Genomic DNA, 17582 nt, shown 5'->3' with positions numbered 1-17582 from the left:
CTAGTTATCGCTTAGCTACAACAGAAAAGGGGGCCACACTCCTGCTCTCAGTGGGAGGTTGCGATGGCATATTTGCACTTACTCATCCTATGGCTGCAATCCTTATACCCAGGGGCAGGCAACCTAAGGCCCGGGGGCCAGATCCAGCCCAATTGCCTTCTAAATCCGGCCTGCGAATCAGTGTGTTTTTACATAAGTAGAATGTGTACTTTTATTTAAAATGCATCTCTGGGTTACTTGTGGGACATAGGTATTTATTCCTTCCCCCCCCAAAAAAAAATATAGTCCGGCCCACCACATGGTCTGAGGGATGGTGGACCGGCCCACGGCTGGAAAAGGTTGCTGACCCCTGCCTTATACCCATTTACTTGGGACTTACCCTCATTTAACTTAATGGGACTTATTTCTAAGCAGACATTTACCAGCCAATTAGCACTGTGTTTCTTTCTCTCCTTTTCTCAAGCCAGTTTTAGTAAATCAAATTGGGACAGATGGTTTTTTTTTTTAAACCACACAGCTGCAAAGTTATAGGCAAACATCTGCAGGCTTTTAATGGACTATGATGGTTTTGCAGTTCGTGTGCTGCCAAAGCTTTGTGCAGCTGCTTTTTGCTTCCAACGTTTTTCATGAATTGCACGTACAGTATTTTTCTGTTAATGTGTCGCTATGTTCTTTTGTTTGTAAATATGGTGCAAGTTACTTAATGATCTGTTTGTAAAAACTAAGAAGTCTAATAAATGATGATGATAATTGTGTACTTGTACTTAAAAGTCCAGACATCAAAGGAACAGTGAATAAGCTATATACTGTACAAGTTTGCATCTTAGCTTATATATTAACGGCTATTGACATCAGTTAAAGAGATTTGTTTTCTGTCCTACCAGTTTCTAAAGAAAGTGAAAGTGCTGAATGGTGTAGTAGGCAAGAACTGGCATTTCCATCACTTTCGGTCCATTCGGTCTCTTAACACCCTTGGTGTTAAGAGAATACTAATAATTCAATGATGAATACCCAGATCCTTTTAAAGCATTTATTTCACAGACATGATGATACTTTAAAAGACATGGAAAATTGACATAATCACATAGTGGAATGGAGAGATAACCTAGTGAAGACCGCTGCACTTTTTCATAGACAACACTCCCCCAGTTAACAGGTATGGTAAGTGTGTTAAGCTGAAAAAACCGTGGAGATGAGCCATGCAGCAGAAGTGATGGAGAACAGGCTTAATATTCCTCTCCTTCCTCCTCCCCTTCTCCTTCAATGGAATCCACACCCACTTCTTCGTAATCCTTCTCTAGGGCAGCCATGTCCTCCCGGGCCTCCGAGAACTCGCCTTCCTCCATCCCTTCCCCAACGTACCAGTGGACAAAGGCACGCTTGGCATACATCAGGTCAAACTTGTGGTCCAGGCGAGCCCAGGCCTCAGCAATGGCTGTGGTGTTGCTCAGCATGCAGACGGCACGCTGCACTTTGGCCAGGTCGCCCCCGGGGACCACCGTGGGGGGCTGGTAGTTGATACCAACCTTGAAACCGGTGGGGCACCAGTCCACAAACTGGATGCTACGTTTGGTCTTGATGGTGGCAATAGCAGCGTTGACATCTTTGGGAACGACGTCCCCACGGTACAACAGGCAGCAGGCCATGTATTTACCGTGACGTGGGTCACATTTCACCATCTGGTTGGCTGGCTCAAAGCAAGCGTTGGTGATCTCTGCTACAGAAAGCTGTTCATGGTAAGCTTTCTCAGCTGAGATGACTGGGGCGTAGGTGGCCAGGGGAAAGTGGATTCGGGGATAGGGCACCAGATTGGTCTGGAATTCTGTGAGGTCTACATTCAGGGCACCGTCAAATCGCAGGGAGGCTGTGATGGAGGACACAATCTGGCTGATAAGGCGGTTGAGGTTGGTGTAAGTGGGGCGCTCAATGTCCAGGTTCCTGCGGCAAATGTCATAGATGGCCTCGTTGTCTACCATGAAGGCGCAGTCGGAGTGCTCCAGGGTGGTGTGGGTGGTCAGGATGGAGTTGTAGGGCTCGACGACAGCTGTGGAGACTTGGGGAGCTGGGTAGATGGAGAACTCCAGCTTGGACTTCTTGCCGTAGTCAACGGACAGGCGCTCCATCAGCAAGGAGGTGAACCCAGAGCCGGTGCCCCCACCAAAGCTGTGGAAGACCAGGAAGCCCTGGAGACCTGTGCATTGGTCAGCCTGTTAGAAATAACCACACAATATTTAGTGCTGATTTTTTTAAAAATTCTAACACTCTTGTCTACTGCAAGGCAAGCCCTATCACATAATTTAACAGGCAGGATTAACGTTCAGCAACTAAATTGACTCCTGGCCCTACTTAACAAATTAACAGCCTCATACACTGAACTCTTCAAGACTGTTTTGGATCCCAATACTAACACCAAACTCCAGCTGTGCTTCTCTAAGCATGTTATACCACAGCAGAAGCAGCAGTTTTGAAAGGATGCTGGTTTTAAATACAGTGGTACCCCTGGTGACGTACTTAATTCGTTCCGGAGGTCCGTTCTTAACCTGAAACTGTTCTCAACCTGAAGCACCACTTTAGCTAATGGGGCCTCTCGCTGCCGCGCGATTTCTGTTCTCATCCTGAAGCAAAGTTCTTAACCCGAGGTACTATTTCTGTGCTAGCGGAGTCTGTAACCTGAAGCGTCTGTAACCTGAGCTACCACTGTAAAAGTTACTAGCACAGCCCTCAAGGACTTCTTCACATCAATACCATTTCACTGGCAAACCTCAGACTAAACCATGCATTTATCTGCTCAAAACTCCCTCATGCATCTGCAGGTAAGTCTTGGCTGCTTTTCATGATCAGATTTCCCCAGATGTCTCGTGCTGATTGCAGTTCATCTGAGGATCCCCCCCCCCCCCCGTTTTATCCCTTTCATCGCTCACATGGTGATTTGTGTTTAAATACGCTTGCCCTCACCAAAGGGCAGAGGCTAGTGTTTACATAGGCAGGACAACCAGGATGGATCTGGGCGTTTGGGTAGCTAAGATGGGCAGAAGCTTGTTATGGCTCCACACTTCTAAGCCTTCACAAATCCAAGTCATACCAAATACATTAAATGAACAAAAGTAATGAGATTCACAAAATGCTTAGGGGCATGTGTACCCTGCATCCCCCCAGGAAAAAGCACTGTGGTTATGTAAATCCAAAACAAATCCCAATCTGTAGCTGAATTTGGGTATGAGAAAAGGCTCACTCCTTGTTCTCTGAAGGGGGGTCCAACACATTGCTTCAATGCCTTTTTTGGCAGCCCTTGGCAACATTGCCCCCCCCCCCCAGCCCTTGCACTACCTTTGCAAAGCCAGGTAAGCAAGGGAAGGAGGTAAAGGACCCACTGAGCCTCTTGGGCTTGCCGATTAGAAAGGTCAGTGGTTCGAATCTGCACAACGGGGCGAGCTCCTGTTGCTCTGTTCCAGCTTCTTGCTACCTAGTAGTTCAAAAGCACACCAGTGCAAGTAGATAAATAGGTACTGCTGTGATGGGAAGGTAAACGGCATTTCCATATACTGGCCACATGACCTGGAAAGCCGTCCGTGGACAAACACCAGCTCCTTCAGCCTGTAAAGCGAGATGAGCACCACATCCCCATAGTCACCTTTGACTGGACCTAACCATCCAGGGGTCCTTTACCTTTAACCATGCACTGTTCTGGGAGTTCTCCTAACCTCACACGAGTTGATTTCGGTGGTTGCAAGGATTGAGGAGAGCAGGGAACCTTTCCACAAGTGGGAAACCTTGCAGAGGACTTCCACCAATGGGGTTTGTTAGGGGAACCCGACCCTTTAGTGCTGAACCATCCACTCATCCATGGCCTTTCATCACTGCTTTCAGACCACACAATTCCCTTCCCCTTGCATATCCTCAAATCTGGAGATAATCAGCTTCTAAAACCACACCCAGAAAGGGTTATTCTCACCATACTGGTTCTCAGGGATGTGGCTGAATCGAACGCCTGGGAAGAGTCTGATGGAGGAATGTCAGTACACAGGGAGCCAGAGTCTGACTCTGGAGACGAGGGATTGCAGCCAGCCACAGACAGAGCAAGAGTGGGTTAATTCAGCCCCCTTCATCAAGAGTCGGATAGAGCAGCAGTCTCAGAGAGCTCGCAGGCAGAGGAAGGGGAGGAGATAGATGACATTGAGAGGGTTGCTATGCAACCAGGAGGTAGGCAGCGCTTAGGGGGGGGGGGAGTTCACCCACCTTCTCCCCAACCCAGAAGAGCTGAAAGGGTTATAAAGCAACGGAAGTAAAAGAGAGGATGGGCTGGACTTTGGCATCCTTCTTCCTGCGAAAGTTAATTGTAAATAAACATACCGCAAAACTGCCAGAGACTCCTTAATTCTTATCGGGGCTTGCTTGCCTGCCTGAGATCATTCCACTGGTGCCCTCAAATGCTTTATCCTACTAAGCTCCCCCAGGTCCTCATTAAAACCTGTCTGCAAGTTATTTACCAGCTTCCTGATCCTGTCGAGGACCAAGTCAATGATCTCCTTGCCAATGGTGTAGTGGCCCCTGGCATAATTGTTGGCAGCATCCTCCTTGCCAGTGATGAGCTGCTCGGGGTGGAAGAGCTGGCGGTAGGTGCCAGTGCGCACCTCATCTGCGGAGAGAAGCAATTGGAAGCATTAAGACCTCTGGCATCCCTCCTGGAGACACAAACATAGCTAGAAAGCTATTAGAAGTGCCTTGTTTGCTCACCAATCACAGTTGGTTCCAGGTCCACAAAGACTGCCCTGGGCACGTGCTTGCCAGCTCCCGTCTCACTGAAGAACGTGTTGAAGGAGTCGTCTCCTCCCCCAATGGTCTTGTCACTGGGCATCTGCCCATCAGGCTGGATGCCGTGCTCAAGACAGTAGAGCTCCCAGCAGGCATTGCCAATCTGGACTCCGGCTTGGCCAACGTGGATGGAGATGCACTCACGCTGCAACAAGGAGAGAGAGGAATAGTTGATGAACAAATTTAGCAGGTTTGTTTTGTTTGTTATTTATATACAACCCTTTGCACAGATTTATATACAACCTTTTGCACAAGCTAAGCAGATCACTGACTGAGTTTCCATACCACGCTTCATCCAAAGGTCTCAGAGAGGTTCACTAGGTAAGATACATTATAAAATAGAAACACATTCAAAATAATGTTGCTAATAGCAGCAGCGATCAGGTCTTTCCTTCCCACAAATACCTGCCAAAAAGAGATGCGTCTGAACCAACCACCTCAAAGTAGAGGCCAGACACACCTCTGTTGGGAGTTCCCCATATAAGGAGGCCCCACCCTAAATGTCCTTTTCCATCGAAAAGGCCCTTGCTGGGTGCAGTTCTTTGACTGTATTAACACAATGTATCAGGATGAGCTGTACGATAGATACAGTTCCCAACTAGTTTTGAGAGTAACATGTGAGAAATGTAATAAAGTTTTGATGATTCGTATTAGAAGAAATGTTCCAAGCAGTCCTGAATCAAGACCCATTTTTCATTTCCCTTCACAGTTTATTGAACCACACTGGGGACTGTTATGCGCTGAGCAGGTGTCCTTATTGCTTTGGTATTTTTCTACGGCTCTTTGCATTAAAGATTATGTGGTCCCAGTGCTAGAAACGGAGACAGGAAAGCGAGGAGCTAAATGGCATCTTAAACCTAGATTGGAAGCTGCCCAGAGTGGTTGGGGAAACCCAGCCAGATGGGCAGGGTATAAATAATAAAGTGTTTGTTTGTTTGTTTGTTTGTTTGTTTGTTTATTTACTTACTTATTATTATTATTATTATTATTATTATTATTATTATTGGTGCAACAATGGAATGTCTGGGCGTGTTTTTATAAAAAGAATACAAAGCTGAAAATTCAGCTAAAATCTTAAGTTTATTTTTCACGCATTCTAGTCCAGGGGCGGCCAACTCCTGAGAGACTGTGATCTACTCACAAAGACTGGCAGTGATCTACCCCCGTTTTAGGGGTGCAGATTAAAGTTGTTGAGCCTTTTTGAGAAGGAAAGCCCTCTTTTGGGGGGTTTGAGGTCAAGGTCATTGAGCTTTTTGAGGGAGGACCAAAGCCCCGTTTTTGGGGGGTGCAGGGCTATTTAAACGTTGAACTTTTTTGGGGGGGCAGCCAAACTTGTTGAGCTTCTTTGGGGGGAGCCAGTGATCTACCACAGATGTACAGTGATCTACCGGTAGATCACTATCTACCTGTTGGGATGTGCCTGGTCTAGTCCTTCCCCTGCCCATCTCCTTAATATCCTTAAGAGGGTATCTTCTCCAGTCTTCAGAGAGCATCTGGAAGCAGGGAGGCAGAAAAAGGTCCTCCTTTCCTTCCACTCTGCAGTTTTAATCTGAAATCTCAGGCGCAGAACTGCGCCCAGAGCTCAGAAGCTGCTCGCGCTATTGAAATTCCCTGTCGCAAAACGCGCCCAAATCAATGGGAATTTCAAACACTGTGTGGCCCCTCCCTCAGACTTTCGCGAAGGAAACCTTGTGCTTTATACAGTGGTACCTCGGGTTAAGTACTTAATTCGTTCCAGAGGTCCGTACTTAACCTGAAACTGTTCTTAACCTGAAGCACCACTTTAGCTAATGGGGCCTCTTGCTGCCGCCGCCGGAGCACGATTTCTGTTCCAATCCTGAAGCAAAGTTCTTAACCTGAAGCAATATTTCTGGGTTAACGGAGTCTGTAACCTGAAGCGTATGTAACCAGAGGTACCACTGTATAATGGATCAAAAAGAAAAGAATTGCACGAATTTACTGGTAACGGGAGCAACGTCGTGCTCCAGTTACGATTGCTAGCGAGGTACGTTTACAGTTCAGCTGGCAAGGCCTAGCTCACCATATTGAAAGAGGAATTTTTTAAAAAACATTAGCTTTCATTTGCAGGCCTAATGAAGTTCCCGCACTGAGACAGACTTAATCACAGAGGGGAATTCTGCCGTCTATAAAAAAACAGCATGAATAAGCTGTTCAGCACAAAGCTGTGACTGTACTCTCTGCAGTCAGCAACCAGCAGGTCACGCCACTTGCCGTCAGCTGACTCGGAAGGCAAAAAGCCGATGGAATCGGCTCCTTCCCCCATGTGTAAACCAGAGACCGCTAGCCCCACCCTTCGAGAATCAATTTACTCTGTGCAGCACCTGCTGGCGGCCTGCTGCGAGGATTATCTCAAGCCTAGATGTAGATTCCTGTCAGATGCCTTCTGCAATCCACTTGTGCTCATCAGGCACAGACCACACACCCCAGGGTGTCACTTGCTTTGAAACATGCCTTTCGAATCTTCCTCCCAACAGATGGCACTTGAGAGGCCATCGGGCTCTTGAGCATGTCAGACATTAGTCATTCTAAGCAGGGATGCGGGTGGCGCTGGGGGTTAAACCACAGAGCCTAGGGCTTGCCGATCAGAAGGTCGGCGGTTCGAATCCCCGCGATGACGGGGTGAGCTCCCGTTGCTCGGTCCCTGCTCCTGCCAACCTAGCAGTTCAAAAGCACACCAGTGCAAGTAGATAAATAGGTACCACTCCGGCGGGAAGGTAAACGGTGTTTCCGTGTGCTGCTATGGTTCGCCAGAAGCGGCTTTGTCATGCCGGCCACATGACCCGGAAGCTGTACGCCAGCTCCCTCGGCCAGTAAAGTGAGATGAGCGCCGCAACCCCAGCGGCATCCACGACTGGACCTAATGGTCAGGGGGTCCCTTTACCTTTACATTCTAAGCAGGGCAAATGAGGCAGTAGCAGAGTGTGCCTCAGGAACCCCAAATTTAACCCCCATTATTCAGGACAGCCCCTTGCGTCGTGCTAACCCCTGGTTTCGGCGGCCTGCCTCAGCCATGGCTTTCCTCAAGCGTCCAAGGGCTCAGTAAGACTCCCTTTCCTTGGAAGTCTTAAAGCAGAGGTTGGACGGCCACCTGCCACAGATGCTTTAGCTGAAATTTCTGCATCGCAGGGGGTTGGGATAGATGACCCTTGTGGTCCCCTTTCAACTCTATGACCTACCAGCCTGGATATGTGTTACTGAGGAAAAGCAGAACTCCAGCCACCCAGTTACCTATTTAATTGACACATATAGATTATATATATATATGTCTGAAAATTTTCCAATCTAATCTCTTTGTATACGTTTCTTCTTTTCCCTGCTACATTTAAAACACATAACCAGTATCTCTATTCTTTATCTACTTTGTAGCACTTCGAAACCTGGGGGACCAGAGATTTACAGAAGACTGGAAGAAGTATATGAACTACAAGCAATTGTAACCAACAAATTAGCTAGTAGGACTACAAGAAGTTTGGTAAGGAGGAATATTTAACTGACCTTTCTATAGGTCTCCTTTCAAATTCACACTGCACCTTATTACTAGGGGTTTTGTTATGTCCAGTCCTGAAATTTTGCAATAATAATAAGGGGGTGTAATATAGCAAAGATAGAGCTCTGGTAGAGCTATGGATCCTAATGTTCTGCAACGTTTCCAAAAGGTTGGGGTGGAGAAGAGGGAGATTTGCAGAAGCAAGCAGGGGATAGGGTTGCCACATTTCACACAAAAAAGTAAAAACCAGGACACCCCGAAAGTTCTTGAACTTTTTTTTCTAGATAAGACCCCAAAATTCTGGCGAGCTTCCCCCCCTCCCCGATTGAGCAACCTCCCCTTTTGCCGAAACAGAATATGGGATGTGTGCGCTGCTTCGCGGATGGGGGAAGGGGGAGCATATGCAACCGCTGCATCTTTGCTGTTGCTGCAGCGGAAGCAGACCTCGTGGCGCGGGCCCAGCGCCCCTTCCGCGCGCCAAAGGCAAACAGCCCCCTCCTCCAGCCTCGCAGCGCGGGAAAATGTTAACGCCAGGCGCGCGGGGGAGGAGCCAAGGGGGGCTCCATGCGCCTTTTCAAGCTCTCCCCATCACCACCAGCGTATAAGAAATAATAATAATCCGAATAACCCACTGAAATTAGCAAAATCCCTCCCACGCATCTCGGACGACAAGGCTTGCAATTCCTAATAATAATAATAATTGGGAGGCAAGCCTTGGCCCTAGTAGTTTTCCCCCAGTGGCATCAGCAAGAATGTCTATTCCAGTGGATAACGGGGACTATATGTTAAGGGCTTTTAGGATATGGAGGTAATCCATGCAGAGCTTTCAGATCCTATTAAGAAGTTGGCATCTATCTTGCAGTGGCGGGGGGGATGGGGGGGCCTTCTTGCATTCCCACCTCCAGACGGGAAAAAAACCCTTCCTGGATTCGCCCCATGGCCCATCTAGACGGTGCCGACCTGATGCATGCTCCGCTCCCGCAATTGCAAATCAGCAGCAGGGCTGCCTCCGACCTAAATGCTACGATCACGATCACACACACACACACTCTTCCAATCCTGCCATTAATCCGGAGGCGGTAGTGGACGGGTCGGATCAGAGCCGAGGATTGACCCGGCTTCGCATCGCGTGTCTCGTTCAACTCCGCTGAACCCACCTGGCTGGAGGGTGAAACGGGGGGGGGGCGTGTAGGGCACGGCATAAAATGCAAGAAATAAAGCCCCCCCCTTCATCAGCACCTCCTTCTTTTGAGACCCCCCCCTTCTCCATCATCGCCCTCCTCCAGGCCCACCACCAGCTCCTGGCCACCCAGTCTAGAACCTTCTCTCCGCCCCACCCTGGCTCTCCAGCGCCCCCCCCCCCAAGAAAACCTCACCACCTTCCCTCCCGAGATCAAGGACTGGCCGGGCTCCTGCCACGATCCTTTTCCAGCCCGCTCTTTACACCTCGCGTTTGTGTTATTATTTCAGATGTGCCCTTTCCAAGATCCAAATCGATTTCTCCGCCAGCAGACACACCACATCCTCTCCCGAGCCACAATGGGCCAGCTGCCTGTCCCTTGGGCTCCCCCAGCTTCTCGATGATGATGTTCCTTAAGGTAAAACCTCCTCCCCAGCCCCCACCCCACCCGACCCTCCAAGCGGTGGATCCCGTAATCCTTGCGCGCGCGCGCTCCAGCCATCATCGCCGGTGGCTTTCCTAGTGGGGAATCCAGTCCGGCCTCCGGATCCTCCCCCCTCCCGCCCCGATCCCTTCGCCCCACGCTTCCCTGGACGTCGGAGGGGCGCCCCACCCTGGGATCTACTCCTTTGAAAAAAAATAAGCATCCCCTTCCCTCTCCCCCCCCCCAAAAAAGAACCACTCCTCCTCCTTTCTTCTCCTCCTCCTCCTCGCCTCACTCACCATGATGTCGACGAGGAAGGGCTTCAAGGAAGCAGGAGAAGGAAAGAAGGGACAGAAAGCAGGGATGTTACTTCTCCCGACAAGCTAAGAGTCGATGTAAGTAACCGAATGGGAGGAGGAGGGGCCGCCCGGCTGCTTTTATCTCACATCTCCCTCCCAGGGCTGGGCGGGGGAAGCTGGGCTGGCCATGCATTTAGGATCATCCTTCTGCTTGCGCGGTTGCCATTGGGCAGCCGGGCACGTCCGTCTGTGAGCTCACAATCCGTGATTGGCTGAAACCAATGTCCCCCCTTTTCGCTGGGAAGATGGGTTTTGGGGGGAAGAGAGGGAGGCGGCGAGGTGTGTGGGCTCCCCGGATCCGCTCTTCCTGCTCTCCGGCGAGGGCGAACCCTTCATTTTTTTTAGGGGACAGGCTTGAAGATTCTTTGATAGCACCCAGCTGAATTCCTTGCATCGAAAAACTCTTGATGCGACTTCCCGATCACAGGGTATTTTATTTATTTATTTAAAAACGACAACTGTTCATAGAGTGATGTAACAAAACAGTCCTCCTCCTCCCCCCCCCTCCTCTAGGGAGACAAGAGAGCCCTGATCCTTCAACAGGGCAATTATCTTTGCTTTTGGAGAAGATCAAAGGGTCATTCTGTAGGAAGAAATGCGGGGGGGACATGAGGCCACTCGAATGGCGCCACTGTCCCTTTTATTCACATCCTATTGTCCCCATAGGGATACAGTGGCGCTTTTGGATTATAATGTGCTATCTAAGCCGTCTGTCTGGGACACAACAGTTGCAGGCCTCCAGTAGAATCGTGTGTGCAGACACATGCGTTCATAAAAGCTGTACACAGCTCCCTCCCCCCCCCCTTTTGAAATCGAAACAGAGAAATGGGGCTGCATTTTGCCATATCTTCAGCAAACCTTCCCCAAACCACAGTTTCCCCAGTAGGTCTCTGTTTTTAACCCAGGGCTTATATTCTTTAGGACAATTCCATCGTTGCATTGTTTAAAATAGCATTGAAATGCACGGTGCAAAATATCGCTTGTGGCGTTAAAACGAAAAACCGACTTCAGAATGATCTCTATCCTGCTGGAATTGGGTGGGTGGGTCTGGAAGACAAATGGCCGACAGCTGCAGGGGCTTCTCAGCATATTTGGTGGTCAAATAACTCGCATGCTTTCTGGCTGAGATACAATATGCGTATCTTCCCCCATCCCCCTTGTATCTGCTGAGTGATTTATAAGACAGGCCTGGAATTCAAGGAAGGCCAGCGCAGTTGCATTTTTGATTTTATTTTGACCTTAGCCCAACCTGTCGTAGCGTCATCACAGGTCGATAAGCCTTCCTTAATGAAAAAAGAATCAGAAAGACTCAGCCCCAGTCTTTGTCCTAGATAGAGATGATCGTTCGGAAAAGCAAAAACAACACGGCCATGTGCAAGGGGATTAAAAGGGCGCTGGAACAACAAGAGGACGGGGAGCCAAATGCAGAGCATGAGTGAGGAATGTCCCGGATGCCATAAATAATAAGACAGAACTGCAGAGCGGGGGTGAGCTGACGCTGAGCGGTGCGCTGCGTGGCTGCAGCTTCATCCTGCAGAGGAAAACTGCGGCAGCCACGACGATATTAATATCTCTGGGGTTTGCTGCAGACCGTGAGACACCGGGACCGGCTTTGCTCTCCTGCCCTTGGGCAGAAGCAGCAGAGGCTGCGAAGATGCAAATACGCAGGACTGCCAAGCAAAGGCTCCTCTGCTGCCCTGTATAAGGATGGAGAAGGGACTGAACGAAGGGAAGTTTCAGAGATTGGGTCTCCCGGCTGTGGGTACTGGATGTCAATTGTATGAAGCTGGATTTACATTTCTGTAAAATTGGGGAGGGCGGGGAAGGAAGGATGGGCGGGAAACAAGGCGAACCTCCTTGCAACGCCATGTTTTGCCTCTCGTTTTGCCGGCTCCACGGTCTGTGTGTGCAGGCAGAATGGAAGAGACCTGGCTTCTCACCCAGCAACCACGTGGCATCTCTGCCCCTGTTCACTGCACTCCCCTGCGCAATGCAGATCCGACGCCTTTCTGCTCTGTGAAACATCCCCACCTCTGTCTGGCCAAATGCAAGGTGGTTCTTTTGAAATGAGATTCGCAAGCCATACAAAACGCAAGTGAGTGAGAAGATTAAAGATTTTATTCTTTTTTTAAAAAATGCTTTTTATTGATTTTCCAAAACAAAAATAAATAAAGAATATACTCTTACATTCAACATTTTTGTGTCTACTTATTTACCGTGCACATTATCGCGCCCGGACTTCCTTCCTTCCCTACATCGGCTTTCACAATTAACATCCTCTCTTACAGATTCTTATTTACTCTCTATCTGCGTCACAAGATTTATAATAATAAATATTTTATTCTAAGCAGCAAGCACTATATACACACCAAGCAAGCACTTCGATCTACCACTTGGAAACCCTCAAGAAGCGGCGAAGTGACTCCCCCAGGTAGCCTCAGTGTGCATGGACTGGTGGCCGTCAGTCCGTGCACGAGCCTGTCCTAAAAACTCTGCCCCAAACCATCTGATTTATAGATAACTAGCCTGTGTGGCTTCCCGACTGGCTATGTTCAGATTATTCATTAGCCACCCCCTCCCAGTGCTTCACTTTCTCAAAACAGTGTCCAACATCAAAGAAGATACCAGAGGCGGAGCTAACTGCTCCAGCACCTGGAGCAGCTTGTGGGGGCAGGGCTAGTTGCCTCAGGGGTGTGCCGGCGGGGACACATGTCCCGGGGTGTGTGCCAGCAGCAGGGAGCATCCTAGAGGGGTGTGCCAGCAGCGGCGTGCGTCCCAGGGTGATGTCACCCCCCCTCAGGGATGACGCAAGGGGCGGACCACCCCCCACATTTCTCCACTACTGCCTACCTACTATCACTTCCTCCCTATTTCTTAAGACATTAAAGGCTGTTCTCATGCCATCAAAGATCTTAACAAGAGATAAGAAGAGGAAGGAACAAAGGCAGGAAGGGCAACCATGTTAGATCATAAACTCCTCGATATACAATTTATCTTCCAGATGCATTACCTATACAGTCATACCTCATATTACGTCCGCTTCATGTTACGTTCTTTCAGGTTACGTCCCATGGCGACCCGGAAGTACCAGAAAGGGTTACTTCCGGGTTTTGCTTCTCGCGCATGTGCGCAAAATGACGTCACGCTCATGCGCAGAAGCGGCGAATCACAACCCACACATGTGCAGACGTGACACTGCAGGTTGTGCTCTTTTCATGTTGCGAACGGGCCTCCGGAACAGATCCCATTCGCAACAGAGGTACCACTGTACAACCTACTACTGCAACCTCACCTTATTAAGTACAATTGTGGTCTTTAACGAGGGTGTCCCTTTTAATCTCATTTTCTCTATCCCTGCCCTCTGCTTGCTCGCCTGGGACAATTCTCACATACTAAACATTTTATAGCTTCCCCTAGTCTCCCTTTGCAGGGGCCCAGGGATGCCAACTTGAATAAAATGTTGAGGAGGCCCAGGTAAGCCCCACCCCACATGATTGATCACATGATGCGGCGCACACACATCATTTGAACGGCAGTGCTCATTAACGGGGGGGGGGTCCTCAATTTATAGGGGGAGGTGAAGGGACCTCAGCCCCTAGAAGTTGGCTCCTATGGTGGAGTGGGGAGGGCATGTTATGTATAATTGTTTAATTGCACCGGAAATGGAGAATGCCTGCATGTGTATTGCTGACAGGGTTTAACATTGGAAAATTCCATTGCAGCGTACTGAAGCTCTCTAAGCTAATTGAGCTGATAGTTAACTGTTGATGTTCTCTGCTAGCTTTCACATGGATGTTTAACCTTAAATCATGTGAAACGTATTCGATTGCAAATCTCCATCTTGAAGGGTGTTGCCTCTGGGCCATTTGTTCCCAGGCACAGTGAGAGAAAGATCTGATAAACGAGTCTCTCCAGGAGCTGCATAGCTTTAGGCTGAACGCAGGCTAATGCAAGCTATGGAAGAGACAGACCTTTGAATTTTTACTCTAATTGTAATTATGTTATATGAACCACCTATATGCATATGCTTTATACAACTTTATGGATGTATCATTGATTGTTTTGTACCTGTTCTGGTTAGAAAAGCTTTGAATAATATTTATGGGTCTGGACTACTTTTATTTCCAAAGGAGATGGTTTTTATGCATCCAATTGCTTCATGCTGTGCAATATTAATATCTACAGTAGGAGAGGAATTCTATCCTCCAACCCAACTGGATTTTGCATTCAGCTATTCCTTTGTGCTGAACCTCCACTGAAAATGTCAGTAGTGGGAATTGGTGCAAACTACAGGCACAAAGAAGGCAGGAGATGGTTCTCATTTTCCCCCCTACTTCGTGCCTGCAGCCTGAATACTTCTCACAAATTCTGCATGTTTTGGGTGCCTACTGTGCATGCTAGCACTGCCTTTAGGTAGGAAAGGAATCTTCCTAAAGAGAAGGAAGAAACTAGGATTACTCATCCTGACATGTGATGCCAAATCTGTAATGAAGGCAAAGAACTGGAGTGCTTTGGATTTGAAGACGGTTCCTTTCTCCTCTCCAGATGTTCCCAGTCTAATGAAATGTCCAAGAAATATTAGCATCATCACATGTTGTTGGTAACACTATCACCTCAAACGTAAGTTTCTCTGGTTCTTGAGAGGGACTAGGAAGATTCAGTTCAGGCTGTATGACTCACTGTTAGAGTCTGGAGTTTGTGTCCATTTCAGAATCTAGTAGCAAGACATGCTGCAGGAAAATGGTACCTTTGCTTTGTTTATTTGCCCTTTGTGATAGTTCCTTGGTAACTGGAAAATACAAGGGCATAAGAAGAACCCTTCCAGATCAGACTAAAATATTATCTAGATCCTTACCGATATTTGCTTACCAAGACTTGCTGACATCACTACTCACTCCAGTATTCATTCATGCTTGCAGATATTATCGGCTTCTGTTATAGACATTCCCTTTAAAATAAATACCGTATTGGCCTGAATATAAGCCTCACTTTCCCCCCAAATTCTGATCATGTAAAGTTAAAGTGTGACTTACATTTGTGACTTTATGGTAAACAGCCAGGAGCGTGGGGCAAACAGCACCATGACCGTGGCAAGAGGAATGGAGCGGCTTATACCGTATTCAAGTATTCCCCCCCTCCAATTTTAAAGGTGAGGCTTATATTCGGGTGCGGCTTATATTTAGGCCAATATGGTAAACAAGAATGTTAAAGACACCCAAAACACCCGCAACACTCGAACCTATTTGTTTTAAACTGAGTGGGCTTTATCTGCACAAGAGTTTGCAAATTTCATCCAGTCCTATCAAAAGGTAAAGGAGTTGCAGCCAGTTTTAAATTTCCCCATAACAGTGAAGGGCAAGACAAGAAAATTCAGGTTCTTCCCACCCAAAGTGAGGTTCTGATTTGGATCTGCGGTGAAGCAAGCAGCCTCCACAATGGTCCAAGCCTAATTTGGTTGCTTTCCACATCACTGAATCAGGGTCCAAATAAAATAGTGTGTATGGTAAACTGATTTGCACCAAAGAGGACACACTTGGGCACTTGAGAGGCCAAGTCTATGCTGCTTTGGATATATAAAGGTAAAGGTACCCCTGCCCGTACGGGCCAGTCTTGCCAGACTCTGGGGTTGTGCGCCCATCTCACTCAAGAGGCCGGGGCCCAGCGCTGTCCGGAGACACTTCCGGGTCACGTGGCCAGCGTGACATCGCTGCTCTGGCGAGCCAGAGCCGCACACGGAAACGCCATTTACCTTCCCGCTAGTAAGCGGTCCCTATTTATTTCGTTGCACTTGTGCAATGTTGCACTTGTGTAATGACAATAAAGAATCTATTCTATTCTATTCTATTCTATTTATCTACTTGCACCTGGGGGTGCTTTCGAACTGCTAGGTTGGCAGGCGCTGGGACCGAGCAATGGGAGCGCACCCCGCCGCGGGGATTCGAACCGCCGACCTTTCGATCGGCAAGCCCTAGGCGCTAAGGCTTTTACCCACAGCGCCACCCGCGTCCAACCACATCACTGAATCAGGGTCCAAATAAAATATTGTGTATGGTAAACTGATATGCATCAAAGAGGACAGACTTGGGCATTTGAGAGGCCAAGTCTATGCTGCTTTGGATATATACATGCATATAAACAAAGAAAGAATGTGGTCCTGTAAAATGAGCATGTACTGTATATGTAACGTAACAATAGTCCCTTTGTTAAACACTTGTAGTCCTCTGCTCCTGAATGGATGCTACAGCATGGCTTGTTAGATGTTTCATGCTGAGCTTCTTCCCTGTTCACTGTCTCCACAGATTCAGCACCGCAGTCCTAGCAGCCGTGTTTCCATATATTGCTAAACACAAGTCTTCTGAGAATTGGGCGGCATCTCCCAATATACTCATTTATATTGTCTTTTCTCTTGAATGCTCAAAGCACTTCATATACAGTGGTACCTCGCAAGACGAATGCCTCGCAAGACAAAAAACTCGCAAGACGAAAGGGTTTTTGGTTTTTTGAGCTGCTTCGCAAGACGATTTTCCCTATGGGCTTGCTTCGCAAGACGGAAATGTCTTGCAAGTTTGTTTCCTTTTTCTTAACACCGTTAATACAGTTGCGACTTGACTTTGAGGAGCAACTCATAGAATGCAGTGTGGTAGCCTTTTTTGAGGTTTTTGAAGACTTTGGTGATTTTTGAAGCTTTTCCAAAACTTTTCCGAAACCGTGCTTCGCAAGACGAAAAAAATCGCAAGAGGAAAAAACTCGCGGAACGAATTAATTTCGTCTTGTGAGGCACCACTGTATATCATTGCAACATCACTGTAAGGACAGGCCAGTATTATTATATTTATTTACATTGTGCCCATCTGTTCACAAAGAATCAGCAATCCTCCCTCTCAAAAAATAAATAAATAAAAATGGTGTGATTTGATACTAGTTTGGGGGTAATATTAGTATTTACCCACGCAAAAGGCAGAACTGTCATATGGTCATCTCCAGTGAGTGACGTCACTTCATCAACGAAAGTTAATAGCAATAATGAGCATGGTCACATCATTGTTTAAAAACGTTCCACATAAGCTCAACGTTTTTGAGCACAGCCCCATTATCCCAGTCTGCTTGTGACATGTGGGGTTGGGAAGGGCCATAGCTTAGTAGCAGAATACATGCCTTACATGCTAAAGGTCCCAGGTTCAAATCCCACCACCTGCAGGTAAAGGTAAAGGGACCCCTGACCATTAGGTCCAGTCGTGGCTGACCCTGGGGTTGTGGCGCTCATCTCGCTTTATTGGCCGTGGGAGCCGGCGTACAGCT

At 48.0% G+C, this 17582-nt stretch overlaps 1 protein-coding gene across 2 annotated transcripts in view; it reads right to left on the bottom strand.

Annotated features, from left to right (window-relative positions):
• Positions 1-1016: 1016 nt before the first annotated feature.
• LOC114587623 (tubulin alpha-1B chain) overlaps positions 1017-17582 on the bottom strand; it is a 105772-nt gene continuing 89206 nt past the window's right edge. The window contains exons 1-4 of one of the 2 annotated variants that reach the window (XM_028712131.2): positions 10224-10379; positions 4735-4957; positions 4488-4636; positions 1017-2207 (exon numbers count right to left, since the gene is read on the bottom strand). In XM_028712131.2, coding sequence (XP_028567964.1) covers positions 1227-2207; positions 4488-4636; positions 4735-4957; positions 10224-10226 — 1356 coding nt within the window. In that variant the 5' untranslated portion in view covers positions 10227-10379 and the 3' untranslated portion in view covers positions 1017-1226. Of the gene's footprint in view, positions 2208-4487; positions 4637-4734; positions 4958-10223; positions 10380-17582 lie in introns of those variants that run through there. The other variant, XM_077923986.1, reaches the window with a different exon arrangement.

Source organism: Podarcis muralis, chromosome 2 (assembly GCF_964188315.1).
Source record: "Podarcis muralis chromosome 2, rPodMur119.hap1.1, whole genome shotgun sequence".
Taxonomy (NCBI): domain Eukaryota; kingdom Metazoa; phylum Chordata; class Lepidosauria; order Squamata; family Lacertidae; genus Podarcis; species Podarcis muralis.
The sequence above is the reverse complement of the archived record's forward strand: the minus strand, read 5'-3'. Positions and strand labels throughout refer to the sequence as shown.